This window comes from Budorcas taxicolor, chromosome 10 (genome assembly GCF_023091745.1).
Source record: "Budorcas taxicolor isolate Tak-1 chromosome 10, Takin1.1, whole genome shotgun sequence".
Lineage (NCBI taxonomy): Eukaryota > Metazoa > Chordata > Mammalia > Artiodactyla > Bovidae > Budorcas > Budorcas taxicolor.
Genome location: NC_068919.1, coordinates 10548840 through 10570521, shown reverse-complemented (window position 1 = coordinate 10570521; position 21682 = coordinate 10548840). Strand labels below are relative to the sequence as shown.

The 21682-nt window shown below is 39.1% G+C and overlaps 1 protein-coding gene across 4 annotated transcripts in view; it reads left to right on the top strand.

The window, feature by feature from the left end:
- The window catches only part of HOMER1 (homer scaffold protein 1), a 139038-nt gene extending 125531 nt beyond the window's left edge, over positions 1 to 13507 (top strand). For 2 of the 4 annotated variants that reach the window (XM_052646363.1, XM_052646362.1), the window contains exon 9: positions 4700 to 6409. In XM_052646363.1, coding sequence (XP_052502323.1) covers positions 4700 to 4888 — 189 coding nt within the window. In that variant the 3' untranslated portion in view covers positions 4889 to 6409. Of the gene's footprint in view, positions 1 to 4699; positions 6410 to 7880; positions 8493 to 13437 lie in introns of those variants that run through there. The other 2 variants (XM_052646365.1, XM_052646364.1) reach the window with 2 other exon arrangements.
- Positions 13508 to 21682: the final 8175 nt, after the last annotated feature.

Genomic DNA, 21682 nt, shown 5'->3' with positions numbered 1-21682 from the left:
GTCTGGGCCTGGAGCTTTTTTAATTCCTGGATTACTCTCTGTTTCTCCTGCAGATATTGGCCTGTGTAAGTTTTCCGTCTGGGTTTTCAGATAGTCAACGGAAACTCTTATAGTTTCTTATTTTGTGTAGTTCTTTATCCTTGTCTTTCTGAAGTTTAGTAATAGTACGTCTACTGTAGACTTCCCTGGTGGCTCAGTTGGTAAAGAGTCTGCCTGCAATGAGCGAGACCTGGGTTCGATCCCTGGGTCAAAAAGATGTCCTGGAGAAGGAAATAGCAACCCGCTCCAGTATTCCTGCCTGAAGAATCAGATGGACAGAGGAGCCTGGTGGGGTCTGCAGGGTCAGAAAGAGCCGGACACGACTGAGTGACTAACGCTTTCACTTTCGTGTCTAAGTTTTTTGAAAAATGAAATTCTGACTTACTAATCAGTGTTACTATTTTTCTGTCTTTTACCTAATGAATTTTTATTCTTCTGTTTATTATTCCTGCTTTATGGTTTGTTTTGATTTACTTAAACATTTTTTTTCTAGCATTTTGAAAGGGGAATTTAATTCCTTTGTTTTCATTTTTATTTATTTGTGTTTAAAACTATAGATTTCCTCTGATCGTTGCTTTAATTTGTCCCATAAATTATGACAGTATTTTCCTTGTCATTATGTCTTGAAATTCTGTGATTTGGCCTTCCCTTTCATGCTGGAAATGTTTAAAGGAATATGTTTGAATATCCTGGTGGAAGGGTCTTTTAATTTTATGATTTTGTTTTACTGCATTGTGAATACAAGGGTTTGTTTATATAATTTCTGCTTTACATAATTTACCATTTTTTTAATGTAATCTAGCATATGATCCATTTGTGAATGCTGTTTATTGATTTTGTAATTTAAGCCTTCTATACCCTTACCATTTTTTTGTTCCTCTTGATCTGTCCTGTATGGAGAGGAGCATATTAAAAACTCTTATCAGTGTATTTTTTTTCTATGTATCCTTACAGCTCCTGTAGTTTGTGCTTTATAAAGATGGCTACTGTTTCTCGGCACCTAGACGTAACTGTTGTATCTTCATTGTGTGTGGCCTTTAGAGCTGAAGCTGTCTTTCTTTCCTGCTTTTTCTATGGCAGTCACAATGCCTGATCTACCTTTGCTCATGTTATTATTTTTGGACTTTCTCAATGAATTTCCCAGTGGAAGGACCCTTTATGTTATGATGAGCTATCCCCCAGGGTCTCTTTCTCTTCTTATTTTTTTTAAGGGTCTCTTATTTTTTTATTTACTTTAGGTGATCTGAGTCTTCCCTGCTGTGCACAGGCTTTCTCTAGCCGCGGCGAGCAAGGGTGTTCAGCATGTGGGGGCAGTAGCTGTGGCACATGGGCTCATGAGGTATAGCTCGCTGGCTGCGGAGCGCAGGCTCAGCAGCTGTGCTGCAGGGCCTTCCTTACTTGGTGGGATCTTCCCAGACCAGGAATTGAGGCAGATGCCTGTCCACCATACTGCCAGAAAGGTCCCCTTTTTCTTGCTTTTGCTCTGTCTCCTGAGAAGCCCTGCCTTTCCAGGTCACCTCCTCAGGTCCTGTGTACGCTCTGAGGCTGCCTCGTGCAGGTTGCCCTGGTCCACCAGCACTTTTTGTTTTCTCCCAGCATCTTGGCACTTTGAGTGGCCTTTCTCTCTCTCCAGGTTATTCGAGTTCAGTCTTGGGTCTTCATTCTCCTCTTCCCTCTTCCGTGTTTCTCCCTCAACCCTGCCTTGCCGTCTGCAAAGAGTTAGAGTAAGATCTTGAGAAGTATCTCCGTGAGAAGCTGGTGCTTATCTCTCCTGATTGTAGGTAGCCTCACATTTGCATGGCTCCCTTTCTTCTGGTTGAACTTGTGGTATTTGTGCTGTTTTATTTGCTCTTGTTACGGTTTCTGCAGCTTGGAAAGCTGCTGGAGAGAGTTCAGTGCACATAGTACTTTCCTCCGCTTCTCTGTCCGTCTGTTCTGTTGGCCAGCATCCCCCTTGGAGAAGGCACACTCCATTAAAACAGGGACCACCTTTGTTTATTTACTACCTTATTCTCAAAGCCTCGGCTTCCCTGGTGGCTCAGTTGGTAAAGAGTCTGCCTGCAATGCTGGGTTTGATCCCTGGGTCGGGAAGATCCCCTGGAGCAGGAAATGGCAACCCACTCCAGTATTCTTGCCTGGAGAATCCCATGGACAGGGGAGCCTGGCAGGCTACAGTCCACGGGGTCACAAAGAGTCGGACACGACTGAGAGACTTTCATTCTCAGAGCCTAGTTACTTAGAAGACATCTCAGTAAATAATTGTTGAGTAACTCTTCTTCAAAATATGTGTGTCTTTTAGTCATTTTTCTGTTAAATTATTAATACTTGTTTTGATGATCTGAATATGATCATGTATGATCTATGTGAAGGTTAATAATCAATAATCTAATAGGACAGTAATATATCTAGTAAGAGTTTAAGATATGAATCAGATATCAACAAAGACAAATTTTTGTAGCTTTTACTTAGATTAAATGATGCACGATTCAAATTTACAGAAAATGAACCTGACCTGATCCCATTGATGGTGGTAATAATTGTTTAATTTTTTTTAATCACTCGAGTGTTGTAGGCTCCATATCTAACAAATACTGACGTCTGCCCACTAGCATTTTATACTTTCAGTTATTGCCTTCAAAAGCACTCAAAGGGGTTTAGCAAGTTCTGGCCTCAGTGTTTTATCAGTGCCTTATCTTGGTGCCCTGACATATACTCACGTATCAGTTAAAGAAGAAAGGGAAATAGAAGCACAAAAATCATTATTATGAGTTAATAATGAGTTGCAAGGGGGAATGAAAGTTAAGAAGAAGGGCTGGAAAGTATAGACAGAAGATAGAACTGGGACATGCCACCAACCAGGTTGCTTCATCCTGATCTTACATTGTCTGTTCTTCCTCTGGGCTCTTATCCTCTGCCTCAGAATAGACCACAGCACCAACAGCATCATATTGGATCCCTTTTGTTATAGGCCTGGTGAAATTCCTTCAATCGGAGAAATGGCTTAGAGCACAAGCCTCCTGGAGAACAGTGCAGTTTTCATAGCTGGGGGAGTTCGGTGTTTTGCTTGTTTCCACTGAAAATGTTTGGCTGTTTCATTGATTGGCAAGGAGAACAAAGAAGCCTTTCACTTTTTAAGGATGGCTTTAGAGGGCAAACTGGGCGGTGCCTGGTAAAGTGGGTGTTTTCTCATGAATGACATTTGGTCTATTTTTACAGTTGGAAACATTCTAATCTTAAGCTTCTTGTTTGAGCAGGTCAGAGAGCGCTGTGGAATTCTTACATTTGATCCCAGGGTCTGTTTACTCCCCTATGGTTGAGACTTCATGAACTTGGCTTCTGAATTTATAAATATCTTATTGGTTTCAGAATCTGCTGTCAGTTTACTTATCTTCACATTGTAGGTGATTTGAAGGGAAAAGATTAGAAACATACCTGGTTAACATCTAATAATAGATACTTTAGATTAGAAATCTCTAAGTTCTTTCTTTAAAAGTCATTATAGCTGCACTATTCCTTTTTTATATTTTCCCAGGCTCTTGCGACTTATCTGTGGTGTCTTTGCTTGAGACTTGCTCTTAGTTAAACATGTGAATATTTCTTTGTGCTGGGAATGCTAAATCAAGGGTTACTTTCTTATATGTATTCAAATCAGTTTTTCAATTATTTTTCTTAGACGTTTAATTTTGCAGGCATTGTAGGATAAGTGGATTTTGGAAAGAAGTGTACATAGTCCCGACAACCGGAAGGGTTTCCTATTTTCTATGTGTACTTTCATTCCCATCGTTCATCTTCACACACACAGCTTTGCCTACTTGTAGTTGGTGCACTGCTTCAAATTCTGTTATTTTCATTTAACACCTACCAGATTCTTTAAACAATTGTTTAAAAATCTACTATCCTTTAGATATAGTATATAGTAACTTATATATAATTTGTAAGTACGCCAGGAATTCTGGCATTTATTTTTAAAGTTTAAAAAATTTTTGTTGTCATGAACTTTTGGCTTTCCTTTTGGCATTTTTTTCTTCCCTTAATCTGCAGTATATTGGAATTGTTTTTGTCTAATTCTCTTACATGTACAGGTATTCACTACAGTTTTTAACAGGTGAGCTATGTTCTCTACCATACACATTCATTTGATACTGAGGTGAAACGAAGGATAATTAATATATTCTGAGGATCCTAAAACTTATTTGAGAGAGTCATTTCCTTCTCCAGATCTTTCTCCAGCATTGCCAAGAAAGAGAAAAAGTTAATTTGTCTTTTTTTTCTGCCTGCTTTCACTTGAGATTGCTAACAGTTGTGCGTGAGGAAAAGGAGGTGGGCACAAATAGAAATGAAATGTACCTAATCCACAAAATGGGTCACCAGTCCTCTCTTGGTGTTTGAAGTACCTAGATGAATGTTGCCTTCATGAAGCAGGCAGGGAGGAAATTTGTGCTTGGGGATAGATGGATTCATGAGCAGCCAGTCAGTAAAACTACATGGATTTCTTAGATGGCACAGTCTGAAAACCTCCTTACGTTGTGTTGAGATTCAGAAGCTCATCCTGATTATCAAACTGCATGGACTATCACAGTATTCTAATAATAAAAGTTATATTGTTTCTTAAATCTTCGACTGACACACATATATATATATCACACTTTTGTTTCTAAAGGAAGTAGAAATTCGGAACAAAGACCTGGAGGGACAACTGTCTGACTTAGAGCAACGTCTGGAGAAAAGTCAGAATGAACAAGAAGCTTTTCGCAATAACCTGAAGACCCTGTTAGAAATCCTTGATGGAAAAATCTTTGAACTAACAGAATTACGAGATAACTTGGCCAAGCTACTAGAACGCAGCTAAGGAAAGTTAAATTTCAGTGCCAATTGATTTAAAAAGATACTGTCTCTCTTCATAGAATTGTTTGGGCTCCGCATCAAGATTGCACAAAAAAAATTTGAATATCTCTTCTCCACGAGGAGGATCTTTTGAAAATTGGAATTGTATATTTCAGTGTAAATTTTAGAATTCAGCTTGTAGCTAGTTGGGGAAAAAAAAAAAGAGATGAAAAACTTGAACTACAAATTACCTCCATGTATATTATTGGCCATAGTTAACTAGAAAGTTATAAATAGACACTTAATGCAATCTTTTTTTCTGATATTAGCCAATGGGAGAATTAACAAATGTCTGGGTCACATCCCCCTTTTTGTGTTCAACACAGTGAAGGTTATCTGCTTTTTAAATTAATTTATTTATGATATCTAAAGCTGTGTTTTGTGCAAAAACTTAGTGATGAAAGCCCTGTCTTTTGTTGTAATCTGAATAATTTCTCAGGATATTTTTGCACTGCCAAAGGCAGTGCCGTTACCAATTAATTCTTGCCAGGAGTGAGAGAGAGCTGCATCTTTAATTGAAACACACTATAACTGGGTGTATAGAGTTCTTCCGTCTTTTTCTACTGGAAGATATTTCACTCTGGTGGCCACTCTGATACACTCTGGTGTTCTCTAATCTTGTCTGCTGTATAGCTTACTTTTCCGTATTGATTCCATGTATTTATGAAAAGATACTGTCTCCCATTTTATTACACATTTTAAAGCCAACTAATGAAGGCAGCTGAGTCCCTCCAAAATTTTTCTTTTTAAATTTCTAATGAATTTGACACACAGTACTGAAACATAGCAGCCCGTCACTGACGGTCTGGTCTAGCAATGTTAAGTATATTTACAGAATATGCAGTTACATTTATTTATATATTTTGCAAGAAATCTTTTCTGAATGATTAATGCATTTCAATTTACAAATACTAATGGTTGTTGGGGAACTGTTTATTATAGATCATTTTAAGGTGTATAGCTATTTTAAAGGTGATCCATTTCCATCAAGCAGCCAATCAGAGGACTGTTGGGATAGGAGCTGTTTACTCTGTCTGGGTCTTCACATCAACCACATCTCTAGTCAATCCTCACAAGGCAATATTCTAAACTGTTAACTAAGCATTTCAAAAGAGGAATTCAATTCAGTGGGCTCTCCTCAGTGAACAGGTTTTAATGTTGTTTTGATGTAATTTTAAAGGACTTTTAGCAAACATGCATTTCTTTATATATTTCTTTCAAGGAGCTGTTTTAAAAAGTAAGTCAAGTGATGGCTAGTTTGCTTATGGAATAAGAATTGCATCAGAGTCCATATATTCTTGCTGTACAATGCTTGTGATGTTGAGGAGGGTTCTTTTTTAACGTGTATGCTTGAGTATCGACTCCATGGAGTCTATACACGCACTGACTTTTTGTTTGTACCCCCACATAATTGAATTGTTAAGTACAAAATTAAGCTGATTCATCAATTTGTAGCCATTTTTTTCACTCACACAGCTACTCAACACCAGACAATTTTGTTTTATATTTGTGTATGTATGTATGTAGATACATACATATTAATTTATATTAGAGTGAAAAATAAATGGTTTGTTTCTAAAGTTAGTTTCTAAAGTGAGTTTTCAGGTGTCTCTGAAAAGTTTATATCAGACACTTAATCATCATGTATTATATGTGCTATAATATCATGTACCTCCATCTATTTTAGGGTATTTTCCTCACCTATTTCTTGTAGGGAGGATAATTTAGGTACACAAGCTCAGAGCTATTTCTCTGATAAATCAGGTAATAAAATTTATTTGATTGATGGAATTTTGAAGTAGATGTGACTTTATCCATCAGTTTCTGAGTACAGAGCACCATATTTTAATTTAACTAGGGGATTTAACACTAGGGATCAGGGAATTTAGTTTTGAAGAGTTAAAAAAAATTAAAGAAAAAAAACAGTATTAGCTATTGAAATGGTAAGTGGATTATTTTAATGATGTAATAAGATATTTTTAAATTTTGACATAGTTGTCATTTAATGGGGAAATAAGTCACCAAAATGTCTCCACTTGAATTGTATTGATATATGAGACATGCGTGTAATTCAATATATACATATACTCATATGTATATACAGAAAATTATTTTTAATATTTTCCTACTGATATGAAATTTAAAATTGGAAATTTTGTGAGTTTTTTCCTTTCCAATAGAGTCTACTTTTTTTTTCTTTTATTAAGTGATTTCAACAATTTCTTGAGGGCTGCACCTTTAAATTCCCAGATTGTCTTTAGACATTTATAGTATATGGGATAAGGTGAACACAAGTGCACATATAAATCAAATCTTCTCATTAAGACTATTTTAGACACTCATTTACAGTAGGAGAGTACCTAGAAACCGTTGTCTACAAGTCATAATTAGGCTGTGTGCCTACCGTCATTTTCTCCATTTCTGTATTATATAAATAAAAGTTTGCATATTAAAATTTGATTTTTTTCCCAGAGACAAATATTATATGATGTATCTATATTTAGATCAAACTGTGGTAATATATTTATCAGAAAATAATGTTGGGGGACTATAGCCTGAAGATGTGTACTGGAAGTGATACAGGGAAGGAGAGCAGAGATTGAGCCCATTGTGTATAAGTTATTATATGATGACCGAATTCTTGTACAAAAAAACAACTGAAAAAAAGAAAAACAAAAATACAGTTTTTATTTTGAAATACCTTTGTTGTTCTCTGAAGAATGTACTTTATCTTTTTCTCCTTCAGTCTTTTACAGATATTTTTAAAGAAGCATTTAAGTAATGGCAGCATTTACTTAAATCTTACAGGTGCTACTGGATTTTGCATTAGTGTGTTATGTTGTGAAATCCTAACTTTGACATAAAAGGTTTTATAAGTATTTCCCTGCCTGGAAAATTAGTCTTTGTTTCTCCTCTCTCTTGCTCCTCTCTTTTTTCCTCCCTCTTTCTTCCTGCAGATTAAAAAAGGCCATGAAGTTACACCCCTTCTGTCCCTGTGGGAGAACTCCAGCATCACCATAGATTTAACGTTTTGCTGTCATTGAACTCTTGAGAAGCAGTTAGAGGAAAAACTTATACCATTTTTTCAAGTGGAACTAAAAGAGACACTCACAGTTGAACCACAGCCACCTTTTAAAACTCATTTCTCTGCCTTGTTAAAATTAAATGTGTTCCTTCACATGTGTGCTCCAGTCTTCCATGTTCTTACTTAACTCTGGAGTGTGTTCAGCCGCTCTCTCCTTTCTGACTTTCTGACAGCTCTGGAATGGGAGGCGAGACAGAGGAAGTATTTGTTTGGTGGCAGTGGTTTATTGTCTTTTTAATTTATTGAAATCCTTTTGTTTGCTATCAAATGACTTTAACATCCTGATAATTGTGATTGAAGCCATGAAATAGTCTTCATTGAATTTTTCTCTTCTGGATACTTAGCATTGTTCCTTTACCCTTTGTGAAGTCAGTTAATTTATATAAATCTTAAAGAGGGAAACTTTCAGGTAAGAAGTAGTTGAGAATGACACATGTAAGAAAAAAAACCATTTCTCCAGTAAGATACTATGTTATAATCAATATTTGCTGTAAAGATAATTTTCATGTGAGAAAACATTTTAAAAATTGCTAGAAAGGGATCATTTTGGAATGGAAACAGATTTATCATTCACCTTACTCTAAATTGTGCGAATGTATTTTTTAATAATATTCGTGTTAAATTGGACCTTAACTTTTTGTTAGCCTTTTATTTTGTACTGGAGTATAGTCAATTGGATCTTTAATTTTTATGGCAGTTTTTCTCTGTGGGAAACTGATGTATCGTTGTCACAGAAATAAGCATAGTTAATGAATTGAAGAAATGAATGTTTTTCTCTTTTTGTTTATATATTGTAAAATAGCTTCAAATAACTAACAATTTTACTCAAGAAAAGACTTGATCAGCACTACACTGCCAAGTGATTTCTGCTTAGTGTACTAGATGAAAAAGAACGGAGTTATTTTTACCAAAAACAGGTGATCCAGGGAGAGAAATTGCAGCCAGAATAGGAGAAAGGGCGTAAGCTCCCAGTAGATTTCTAGTCAATTCATTGATCTCTGTAAGTACCCTTCTTATCTTTTAGATGAAAGCACACATTCCAGAGGCTACCAGGAGTGTATGGGGCGAGGAGAGGAGATTTTTCGTGAAACCAGGACCAGCAAAAGAGTAGGAGCAAAATGCCCTCCGTTTTAATCTGAGACACGTCAGGATAGCCAGAGTAACGTAAAGTGCTGTTTCCTACCTTGCTGCTGCTTTTAACTAAACAATTTGGGATTGCCCTAATGAATTTCAGAGGCTTTCAAAAGATCCTCTCATTTTTGCCTGTCAGGATTTATAACCTAAATTGACACATAACGTTCAGAACTCAGCATTCTGTGGTATTCTGACCTACTTTGTCAGTTATTTTCACATCAGATTTACCCAGGGACAGAAAGATTACTCTGTTTTCTCCTAATAAAACCAAATTAAGTGACAATGGGTGCCTAGTAAATGCAAAATTAAGCCCATTCTGTAATATAGAAAAATTTTCCTGTTTCTAGAAAAATTTCTTCTGTGGATATTTTTTCTAACTACATTCATTATTTTATCTTCTTGTCTGTGGTTTATAACTATGTTACTATATATGCATAAATATATAGTAAGTCATATCTGTATGACTTGTATATATGACTTTTTGGGTTATTATACCCAAAGTGAAATGACTGTTTCAGAAAACAGGGCTAGAAGTAAATGTTTTCTCAACAACTTTAATATGAAAGCAAATAGAAATAGGTGTTTGTTGAATATCTGCTATGTGACAGGCACTGTTCTAACTGTTTGATATTTCATTTCTACATATAAGGTCCCTGCCAGGGGTGTTCCTTTGGAGGGGGAATGCAGGGAAAAGGCCCACATGATTGCACCTGCTGTATTCCCCAGCAGTCAGTCTGGCTATCCTGTCCACTGTCGAAGGTGGAGATCTTGCTCATGTTGCTGGTACAGGTTTCCCCTCGAGCTTGCCTGCCTTACCTCTCTGTAATATCTCTGTTAGGACACTTCTTAACTCTAAATCTTGTATTTGCTTTTCTTGAACCTCTTCCTGCAGCCTCCTTTGGTGTTCACAATGCTTATTAGTCAGTTGCAGGTCATACTTTGTTTGTGAGTGTCATATTTATGCAGTATGTTTTACTCTCCAGTTTTTTTAATTTATAGACTTCAGATAATCCAAGAAAAGTAACTTTCATATGCAGAATTTCAGTCTGTAAAATTTAAGGAGCAAACTACTTATGAAGGCCTTGGGGAGCAAATTACCTGATAAAGTTCCTAGTGAAATAAGTTGTAAACTTGTAAAACTCCTCCCCCAGCACTAAATTAGTAGCTAAGCAGGATGTGGGTTTTGCAGTCAGCACTGGGTAACTTTGTGGTCAGTTCTGGTTCCACAGAAGTTAAAGCTTCTTCAGGTTGATCAAGACATTCGATCAGCCACAAAAGTGACTCATGGCCCTAGGTACTTTAGATGGGTGATAGCCCTCATATAAAGGAATCCTATATTGTGTCTTTTTTGCATCTGACTTAATGTTTTCAAAGTTTCCATGTTGTGGCTTATATCAGAATTTCATTCCCTTTCAATGCTGAATAATATTTCACTGTATGGCTATACCACATTTTGTTTATCCATTTATCTTTTGCTGGACACTTGGACCATTTCCACCTTTTGGCATTTGTGAGTAATTCTGCAGTGAATATTCGTAGACGAGTATTTGAGTCGTGCTTTCATTTCTTTGAATATATACCTGGGAGTGGAGTTGCTGGATCATACAGTAACTCTATCTTTAATCTTTTAAGAAAGGGTTGGGTTTGAACTAGAATAATTTAAAAGTCTTATGGAGCGAGGTGCCATCTCATTGGGAAATCACAGTTGTGGGGTTAGTATTTGTTAATAGACCTGTAAGTGATCCATTGGCCTCTTAAGTTGTGCCTTCAACTCTCCTAAACCTAAAACATAAACAATCTAAAACATCTGTTAAGCACCTGCTCTATCCCAGGAATAGAAACGTGAAGAGAGACGCTTATCCTTTGGTGCAGAACACAGTTCACAGTGCATAAATGCTGTGCTAGAGAGACGCCCTAGTATGAGGGGGACCAGAGGGAAGAAGAGTCAAGAAATCTTTCCCAGAAGAGGTGATCCCCAACTGAGTTTTGGTGGAGAAATAGGGGCTAGCTAGTGGAAGAAGGGGTGTGAGACAATTGTGGAGAGTGTCATATGCAAAGACTTGGATGGATGAAAGCACTGAGGCATTCGGAAAATTAGAATGCGTTAGTATACTGACACATAGGGTGTTAGGGCAGGATGTATGGCAGAAGATAGTGATTGAAGAGTAGGCAAAGGGTAGATGAGGAAAGCCTTTTTAAACACATGAAAGATTTGGGTTTTATTCTCTAATATTTTGGAGATATTGAAGGATTATTTTTGTAGAGAAGTAATGTAGTGTTAAAGTAAATGGTTTACAAATCTAGGTATTGAGACTCCCCTCGGTGGTCCAGTGGTTAACTCTGTGCTTCCGTTACAGGGAGCGTGGGTTCAATCCCTGGTCAGGGAACTAAGATCCCACGTGCTACATGGCATGACCAAAAAAAGAAAATAGAGTCTAGATAGCTCTGGAGATCACAGTAGTCTCTGTTAAGAGGCTGCATTATGTGGCTCTGCTGGAATAGAGAAGTTGAAATGGATTCAGAGAGGATTTGGGAGATAGAATGAGTACGGCTTCTAGGTAGAATCAGTAGATGGCAAAAAAAAAAGAGAGGAGAATGCAGGCTGATTCCTAGCTCTCTTGAGTTGGACAACCAGGTGAACAATCCTATTTACTGAGACAGTGAATTCAAGATGGGGAATGGCTTAGTTTTGGTGAAGGCAAGACAAAACAAGATGAATGATGGGTTAGATCTGTTTTAAGTTTAAGATACCTGTGGAATATCTGAGTGGAAATATGATTCGAGTTGGGGCTTAGGAGAAAAATTGATGAGCTGGAGATAAGCTATTTGGGGATTGTCAGCATATGTAATTATAATTGCGGGCATGGAAAATGGGGTGATTACAAGATGAAAATGTCACTTTGGGCCAGGTGTAAGACAAGAGCTTGAGAAAGAAACAGAAGGAATGACCAAGAGTGCTGAGTAGATGGCCAGAGTGGGGGACTCATGGAAGCCCAGGGTGGAGTTTCAGAAAGCCAGGTTTCACATGAGGCTCAAAACACTGACATATCAACTCATGTCTTGAGGTAATGATATTCCAAGTATGTTCTGCTGAGACCTTTCATTAATATTTCCTTGATATATTTAACATAAAATTAAAAGTGAACAAACTCAGATATGCAGTTTATAACATTTTAAAACATTGAAATCTGGCAAACATTAGCATCAGGTTAACTGGTTTTGTGCAGATGCCAACATAAAGCCATCTCTGGTCAACTGAAGAGCATCTTGGTATTTCAAGGTGAACTATTAAAGAACCACTACCATTTCTTAATGTGAATCAGAGATTTCTCAAAACTGTGCAACTGAAACAAAATATAGACATAGGATCAACATATGATAATATCTGTCTTCTGTAAACCTCAAATGCTGTTTATGAAAATAGCTTACCTTTTCTTATTGACGTATTATTAAATGTTACATACCATTCTGTTAATGGTTTTCTATGAAGCTGTCATTTCTAAAAAGCTAAAAGGATGGGGAGGGGGTCACTCTTTCCTAGTAGAACTTGGCTTATTACCTTTTCTGTGGCTGAGCTGCCTCTCCTCAAAATCAAGTTCTAGAAGCTTGAGTGTATTACATGTATCTTTTTAAAATGTGTTATTTGGATACTGAATTCACCACTAGGACCAGATGGCATTTGTGTTTTCATTGCTATAGAAAGTTTAGAGAGTTAATATTTCTGTTAATCTTAAATGATCCTTATTCTTTTTCATATCGATTCATAAACAGGTCACTGTATACAAATTATCTCTGGTATAAATGATCTCAAACAAGGACAACAACAACAAAATATTCTCTGTACTTGGTTTTAGAATGCTGTATGGTATATTTGATTTTTATTTCTAGTTTGAGTTAAAATTAGCTTGAATTCCTTGAGTAGACACGACTTGCACTACTTAGGCAACAAATTAGAGCATGTTAGATATTCCAGGAAGAAAAGAGGAGCTTCTGGTTTTCAAATTTGGCTCCAACTAATCCATAAAATTTGCAAATCACTTGTGAATTGTCAAATAAACTCTCACTTTTAAACCACTTTTGTTCATATTGTTCTTATGTAGTGGTTAATCCTGGTCTCCTTTGGCAGAGCCTTTATGTTAGATTCTGTCCTGTGCATTAAAATCCTGTGTTATATATAACAGTGCAGAACATCAGTGTCTATGGCACATGTCCTTCTCACAGCAGCTCACAACCAGTTTTCACAGCAGTGTTGTGACTTCAGTGTTATTGTTATCCTCATTTTATGGATTTTGTAGAGTCTGAGATTCAGCACCGTTAAGAGATGAACCGAGTAAGAGCAGAGCGTGGAGTAGAACACAGGTCCTTTGCCTGTTCAGCCTGTTCCCTTCCCACTGCGTCGTGTCTGAACTGTGAACTGCAGACCTTTTGTAAGAAGGCAGGTACAAAATTTACCAGCTCACAATATTTAACAAGTATTACTTACTGAGAAAAATCATTTTTCCGTTCAAAAACATGTTTTTGAATACTTACCTCTCTGCTTCTCTCCTTTTTAAGGAAAAAATCCTTTATTTTTCACTTAAATTATGGAAGTGGTTCACATATGCTTTCCTTTTGCAAACATCTTAAATAGTACAGACAAAGCAAAAATCACCCTTGATCTTTCAGTTCCAGTCCGAGAAATTACTATAATCTGTTTCATGTATATCCCTTTAGCATTTTTATATGTATTTATATATGGTATATATGTGCTTATAGAAATAACTAGTTGTGTCTGAGGGGAGGCAGTACATAAATTTTATCAAATGGTATGTCTTGTTATGCAATTGCTATTCTTAATCTCTTGGGAAGATCTGTCCAGGTTAGTACACAGAGACTTGCCTGATGCTTTTCAACTTCTTCAGGGTATTGAATTTTATGGATGGGTGATGGTTTATGTAAGCATTTCCGTATTTACTTGCTTTTTTGTTCTACCCCTTCTTTCAGACCCTGATGCTATTTTGTTAAGTGCTAGAGGTATTCAAGATTGATTACTACCCAGTTACCAAATGTTCCACAGTCCCTCTCATGTCCGTAGTAAGAATGAACTCTGGATATTAGCTTTTCCTGAAAACTAAAATTCACCAAAAAAACATGAACTGGTCTTGATGAAAATCCTTCTGAATTATACTACATGCAACACCTAGCAACATGCTTTGGACGTAGTCATTGCTCTTGGAAATGTGCTGAGTGACTGAACATGCCTACTGCCTTGGAAAAGAGAGGACTCTCGGTGTAAATGTTCACCTTTGCATAGAGACTGGGTGTAGCAACTGTCCAAGGCCACCGTCTGGGGCTGCCTGAAGGACCCCAGGTGTGTGTAGGACAGTTTAAAACTCAAAGTGCTCTGCTTGGAGCCCTCAAAGCAGGAAAGAGGACGTAAGTTTAAAAAGGAAAGGAGAAATGAGAAGATGCTTAAACTGTGGTGTGTCCCAGGAGTTTAAAGACTCACTTTAACCTCACTTTATAAGACTCACTTTTCCAGGAGTCTTTTGTCACCTAAATGGTGGCTTTGCTTCTGATCCATCCCCTACCAGGTGGCTGCTCATTCAGTCAAACATTTTATGAGCACCTGCAGTGTTGCAAGGAACTGTGCTGGGCCCTAGGAGTGCAAAGATGGTAAGACACATTCCCTGCCTCGAGAAGACTATACTCTAAAGTGAGGAAACGTGTGTTAGCCAGTAAGTGCAATACAGCATGAACCTTGCCGTGACAGGAATGATAACTTCTGGGGAATATACAGGGAGGAGGGAGATAGAGGCACTGAGGAGGGGGCCTTCGAGCCGAGATATAAAAGGGGACTAGCCATCTACTTCGAAGATCAGGTGGATGGGTGGAGAACCAAGCAGAAGGGCTTATCACAAGAACAGAGCCACAGACTCAAATTCCGTCTCCTGCTCAGCAGCTTAGCTTGAAGCACCAGAGCAGGGGGGTGGACAGACTCCACATGGGACCTTAGCGTGTGTCCTCAGCAGCTCTGACTTTCCCTAAGGGGAATGAAAAGCCACCTCGGCCTCAGAGAAGGAGAGTAATGGGGCTGGATTTACATTTTAGAGAAAGGAAGTCACTCTGGCCACAGTATCAAGAACAAATTCAAGACTATGTGAGGTGATGGGGGTGTTAACTAACCCTACTGTGGTGATCATTTCACAATATATACATGTATCAAATCATCAGTTGTACACCTTAAACTCACACAATGTTACATGCCAACTGTAGCAATACAGGTAAGAGACAAAACAGGAAAATGGAAATGATGTGAAAATAGCTGAACCAAATGTGAAAGATAGTCAAGAGATGTGTTTTGAGATGATATGTTGAAAGTTTTAATTGCTGCTTTTCTGGCAGTTATTGCTCCTTTCCCCTACTTTGTTGCTGTTTAGTTGCTAAGTTGTGTTTGACTCTTTTCAACCTCATGAACTGTAGCCCACCAGGCTCCTCTGTCCATGAGATTCTCCAGGCAAGAATACTGGAGCAGGTTGCCATTTCTTTCGCCAGGAGATCTTCCCAGCCCAGGGATCAAACTGCATTGGCAGGTGGATTCTTTACCACTGAGCCACCAGGGAAGCCCTTCTCCCTGCCCTCGCCCCCCAGTTCAGGCAACAGCACAAACATCCTCTTCTCTGGCCCTTGGGATTGGATCGTTACTGTAGTAAACAGAGAGTCAACTCTCTACTTTTGGATTTCTCCCCTTGAATGATACCTTTTTGAAAAGACACCCCTCTCCCCATGAAACAAGGAAGAGAAATTGAAGGGAGAGAGGTGAGGAGAGGGTGGCAAGAGTCACCGAGAAAAGGCCTGAGCAGTGCCTCTTCTACCAACACAGCAGCCTGAGATCAGAGTTTGGCGAACAAATACGTGCGTCTGCAGAGAGGACAGAGAACCAAAGTGCAGAAGCCATCCAACTGCCTCAGTTTCCATGCTTTGCCTGGAGGTTTCTTGGGGGTCGAAGGTGGCCGAGGGCGGAGCTGAGGATTTTCCCTGCCTTGCCCTCTAGCAGGCACATGCCACCAGCAAAGGAGCCAGTGAGTCCGGACAGGAGGTCACCTGCGTGGATGTGGCACCAGTGAGCAGATGGACATCGGTGGATGCCGATTCAGAAGTGTGCGCGTGACCAGGGCCAAAGGGGACCCAGCCATGTCAGCAAATGCAGCATCAACAGAAATGGCTCAGTAAGCAGGACCCACATTTCCCTAGCCCCCCAAGTGCTGATAACGAGGTGAACTTAATTATAATTGCAGGGAGGAGGTGGTTTCAGCTGGGGAATTCTGATTGGCTGGGTCTATCTTAAGTTGACAAAAGCAATGTTTCTGCTGCTATGCAGAAGGTATTTTAGAATAACATTATATTGTTTGCACAGTCTAGCTGTGGCCTGGGATCATGTATCCGCTAGCAGTACACATTGTGGGGCTTGGCAACCGTCTGGAAGAGCGCTGGGTTCCTAGCCCGGGTCTAGAGAGAGGCAACTGCCATGCCTGGTGACCCTGAGGTGCTCCTCCAGAGGCTTTACGGACCTGAAGCTTGGGAGGTAAGTGCAGGCTAGCGAGATGAGTTTGAAAGTTACCAGAAGACAGGCGATTGGTGAAGCGGCGAGTGGATGAAGGTGGGTAAGGAGGACAGGACCAGATTCCTGGAAGCACTGACACGTAACTGAGTGTGCAGAGAAAACAAGGAAAGGTCCAGAATAGAGAACCAACAGTTGATACCAGATAATCAAATTGATAACTCATTTCTTTAAAATACTAAATCAATAGAATCCAGCCCAGGAGAGTTCATGGGTACAAACTAGAATTCATTGTGATATCTCTTCTCATTATCCAGGAAGTTATCTTCCTCATGTCCAAACTTGAGGCCATGTTCTAGTTGCCTGAAGATGTCAAGATTCCCACTGCCAGGGCCTAATTTGTGTTAAAATGACAAACAAAGCCTTACTTATTTCCATAGTGCTCCTGCAAGGTAGATCGTGGTTCATGTATGCAGAGAACATTTCTGCATGTTATGCCAAGGAGCTGTCAGGATTTTTGTTTTCCCACTATCTTACCCAGTTCCCCTTTTAAGAAAAGATCTTTCACAATTTATTTTCAGAGATTAAGACTAAAATATTTTTTTTTGTTCTTTAGGCCTACGCTTCTTATTTCTAAGCATTGACAGCTACATAAATCCATTATTCCCTTAGCTGCCAGGAAGCTCAAGACCAGATGTTGGGCTTAATTGCTGTAGGGCTCCTCAGATAGGGATTCTTAGAATTCTAGATTTTTTTCTTCCTTTTGGCCCTTATTTATTTGTTCCTATTTTCTGTTTTTTTTTTTGTTTTTTATCAGTAGTTTGGTTTTGTTGTACTGGTCTGATGTTACTTATATTTTTATAATAAATTTCTCCAAATCTTTTTTTTTTTAGTTTGGCAGAAAGGATAGGTCATCATAATTTTGCAGGGTTTTTTTTAACCTGTATATCTAAGGCTGACCATTGGTCTGTCAGTAACTGCTATCTTCATTTATTATTTGCAAAGTTCATTCTGTTGAATAATCAAAGCATCTTTTTTTCTCCATGAAGTGAAAGTTGCTCAGTTGTGTCCAACCCTTTGCAACCCCATGGACTATCCAGTCTATGGAATTCTCCAGGCCAGAATACTGGAGTGGGTAGCCTTTCCCTTCTCCAGGGGATCTTCCCAACCCAGGGATCAAACCCAAGTCTCCCACACTACAGGTGGATTCTTTACCAGCTGAGCCACCAGGGAAACTTTTTCTCCATAGTCAACTCATATATTAACAATAGCAAAACTTAAACACGTGATTGCTTGATGATACAGAGCATTTAAGAAAACAAAGTAACCGCAGTGAAGTGATAAAAACTTTCCTTTTTGTCTGTCCGATATCTTTCATGGCCAATGATGTCCGCTAATCTTGCAAGTCATTGATATAATTTTTTTCCTCCATATTTCATGTCAGAACTGATGACAAGCTTCTCACTCTGACTGTTGACTATCACAAGCAAGAACTCAACAGAAATAAATAATAGCATCAATTCCCCTGTACTGCTAAGTCCGTAACTGCGGGCGTGCATTCATTTGCCACGTCGTGACTGTGGGCATGCATTCATTTGCCACGTCTGTTGGACTCTCATCTCTTCTTTAGGTGTCAGGATCCACTGTTCCCATCACCAGTGAGGACGATTAGTACTAGTTTCCCCTCCAAAGAGCTATTGAAAGAGATTTTGTCAAGCCCGAAGTTTTCCCCAAGAGTCCTGCTGAAGATTGGCCCCTGGGGAGAATGCAGCCTTCTTCAGAGAGTGAAGAGTACGCCGTGCAATTCTCCTTTTCCTCTCCTTGCTACTCACTTAATGTTTAAGCCACATGTGCCGGGTTAGAAGGCAGTCACCCATCACCATTGCTTTAATTCTCCGAACTCAGTTGGCGCTGAGCCACCTGAACAGAGAGTTGGATGAGATTCTCTGTTGAATAAGGCTCAATGTAAGGGCTCAATAAGGACTTAATATAGCTTGGGGGCCTCAGCCAATGCCTGCTAACCACTAGCTTGGGTTCCTGCAAAGAGGAAAAGGGTCTAAACTTTCCTTTTAGCTAATGATTTGATCATCAAATCAAGATGTCTCAAACCTATAATTCTAGTTTTAACTGATAGCATTCTGTTTGAAAGAGCAGTAGCTTCAAGGGAGGAGAGTAAGAACTTTTATTAACCACAGAGCTTGTATTGACCTGAACATCAGGTCATTTGGTCCTTGCAACAGTCCTGGGAAGGGCTGTAGTTCTGCTTCACGGGGAAGCACCCAGGGACCCCAGGAAACCAGTGGTCACCCAATGTCATATAACTAACAAAGGAGGGAGTCTAATTTGAATTCAGATGAGTGTGACTCCTTTTTTTCCTCTAAGAGGCATACTTTTCTTTGCTGACCTCAACAACGAGAGAAAAAGAAATAGATAATCCAAAAAATGGAGTGACTGCTCACTTGAGAGGCTGTAACAACACTGGAGCTTGGAGGCTATTGCTGGAATCTCCAGGTCAGGGTCCTTAGGAAGATTCCTAAATTGCTGACCAAGACTCATTCAGTCCTTTCTGTTGCATGATTTACCATCTGACCCCAAGGCTGTGCCGTCAGTTTGGGATTAAAAAAAGCAAAGCTAAGAATCCATGCAGTGCTCACACCTCCCATCTAATGCCTTGATTCCTGAGATCTTTATACACAATGGGGGAAATACATGTGAGGAAATTTGCATTCAATGATTGAATAGCTCTCCAAATACAGCTTCCCACTCGAGCCAGGATAGATTAATTCCTGTCGACTCAGAGGAGTCTCAGGGACAGGTTTTTGGAAAATCAGACCTTGGGGCTTCTGGAAACTTGGCACTCATGCTACAGAGCATTCCTGTTCCTGCCTCCTTTTTCCTCTGGAAAGAGTCCCAGGGTTGCTGGTGTTGGGGTCAAATGAGGAGGTCAGTGGTAACACAGGTGATGACATAACCCTTCCACCACCTAGAGAGCCTCCTTAGCCTTTCCCCAGATGTAGTCACTAGTAAAGAACTCCTTCCACTTGAGCCTGACTGAAATCCACAGATTTTAAATGAAGATTTTCATTCAACCATGTCTAAACCCTAGATTAGGGTTTGTTGCAGACTTGGAGCTGGCAGCAGCTCTTCAGAGCAAGAAGAGGTAGGATTCCTTGAAAATCTGTAGCATGGGAAGCTCAAAAATGCTTTTGAGATTCAACTTTATCTTCGGGTGGTGGGGGCTTCTGCTCTCTTTGCAGAACCTAGGCTCCCTTTGAGAATTTGTAAATGTGAATTGAGACAGCTTTTCAATAAGCTGTTACTTCTCCCTCTCTATTATTTGGGCCAAAGAATTTTCTAATTTCATTCCAGTTCTTTTCACTTTGTATGTTGTGATAAATAGTCATACCAAGAAAGACTTGACAAATGTACTCTTTTCATATCACATATTCTCAAAGTTTTTTTTTTTTTTTTTTTTGTTCTGAGAGGAATGAAAGTAATTTTATTTGTTGGGTTTTGGTCAAGTACTTACATATGACATGTTTTCTCTATTAAATACATATTTTCTGACCTACCTGATTACAGTACTTAAAATGTCATGCATCAGTGGTGTCCTGTCTAAAGTAAGATTCATCGTTACTGCTAAAGATGACTTTATAAATATCCCTTCGAGAATTATGCATAGTATTGACAACAGAAAGCACATAAAAATTGATTTTTGTTCATTAGAATTTTGTTAGCCTTGTGTTTTGAATTAAGAAAGAGATGTGGTCAGTTAATGGTTTAATTCCATTTTTATTGCAAACAAGAATGAAAAAAGGAACAAATATTTCAACACTGGATTCCTCTTGAATGAATTCATTACGAGTGGTTTTGCATCTGGTGAAGGTGTGAAATTGTGCCCAGAGTGTCATTGATCTGCTCCACTCAAGGGCCCAGTCCTTTAGTGGGCAGTGCTGGCCTGAGAGAAGTGATCTTTGCACGTCTGTTAAGTCTCAGGGGCTTCTGGGGTTTGGTGAGAAGCTAATGCTAAAAATGATTTTTTTCCGCCAGATTCTAGGTGGAGAAGGTATGTCATCCAGTGTAAGTGATGGCTGGATCGTTTCTAACTCCGACAGTATGATCCAGGTCTTAGGACTATGCAGTTTTTCATGCCATTTCCATCCATGAACAGTTTCACACACTTGTGTTTGCCCTTCAGTGTTATTCACACACACAGGACCTGCCAACAGTTTTAGCAGTCCTTGGACTCTGCTATTGACAGACCCCTCACCTCCCCAGACTCCTGTTTCCTGCCTTGCAAAAGAGGAAAACGGTCTATAACTTCTTCCAACCTCTTTTTCCATCTTTAGAATATTCAATACATTCAGGGAAGGAAAAGGTTAAGAATCATTGCCTTGAAAAAAACTCTCAAGTTTCTATCATCTAAGGGCAAAGATGGCCCGCAAATCATTTTTATTGTCTCAAAAACTTAAGACCTTTTGAAACACACACCTACCATATGACCCAGCCATTCTACTCCTAGCTGCTTACTGGAGAGAAATAAAAACATGTCCACAGAGAGTTTTGTATCAGCAGCTTTATTCCCAATAACCCCAAGCTGGAAACAACCCGATGCCCATTAACAGGTAAATGAATAAATGAAAAGTTGTACATCCATACAATGAATTATTATTGAGCAATGAAAAGGAACAAACCGGTACATGTGATAACATGTATTAAGCTGAATCAGAGAAGCCAGACACAAGATTACATACTCTTTATTCTGAAGAATGCAAATGAATCCATTACTATTACAGAGGGGGGTCAGTGGTCGCTTGTGGCCTGTGGAAGGAAGTGTTGTTCTGTAGTTTCACAGGCGGATCCAGCCCAGGTTCAATACAGGATGCTTGGGGCTGGTGCACCAGGATGACCCCGAGGGATGGTACAGGGAGGGAGGTGGGAGGGGGGTTCAGGGTGGGCAACACGTGTACACCTGTGGCGGATTCATGTTGATGTGTGGC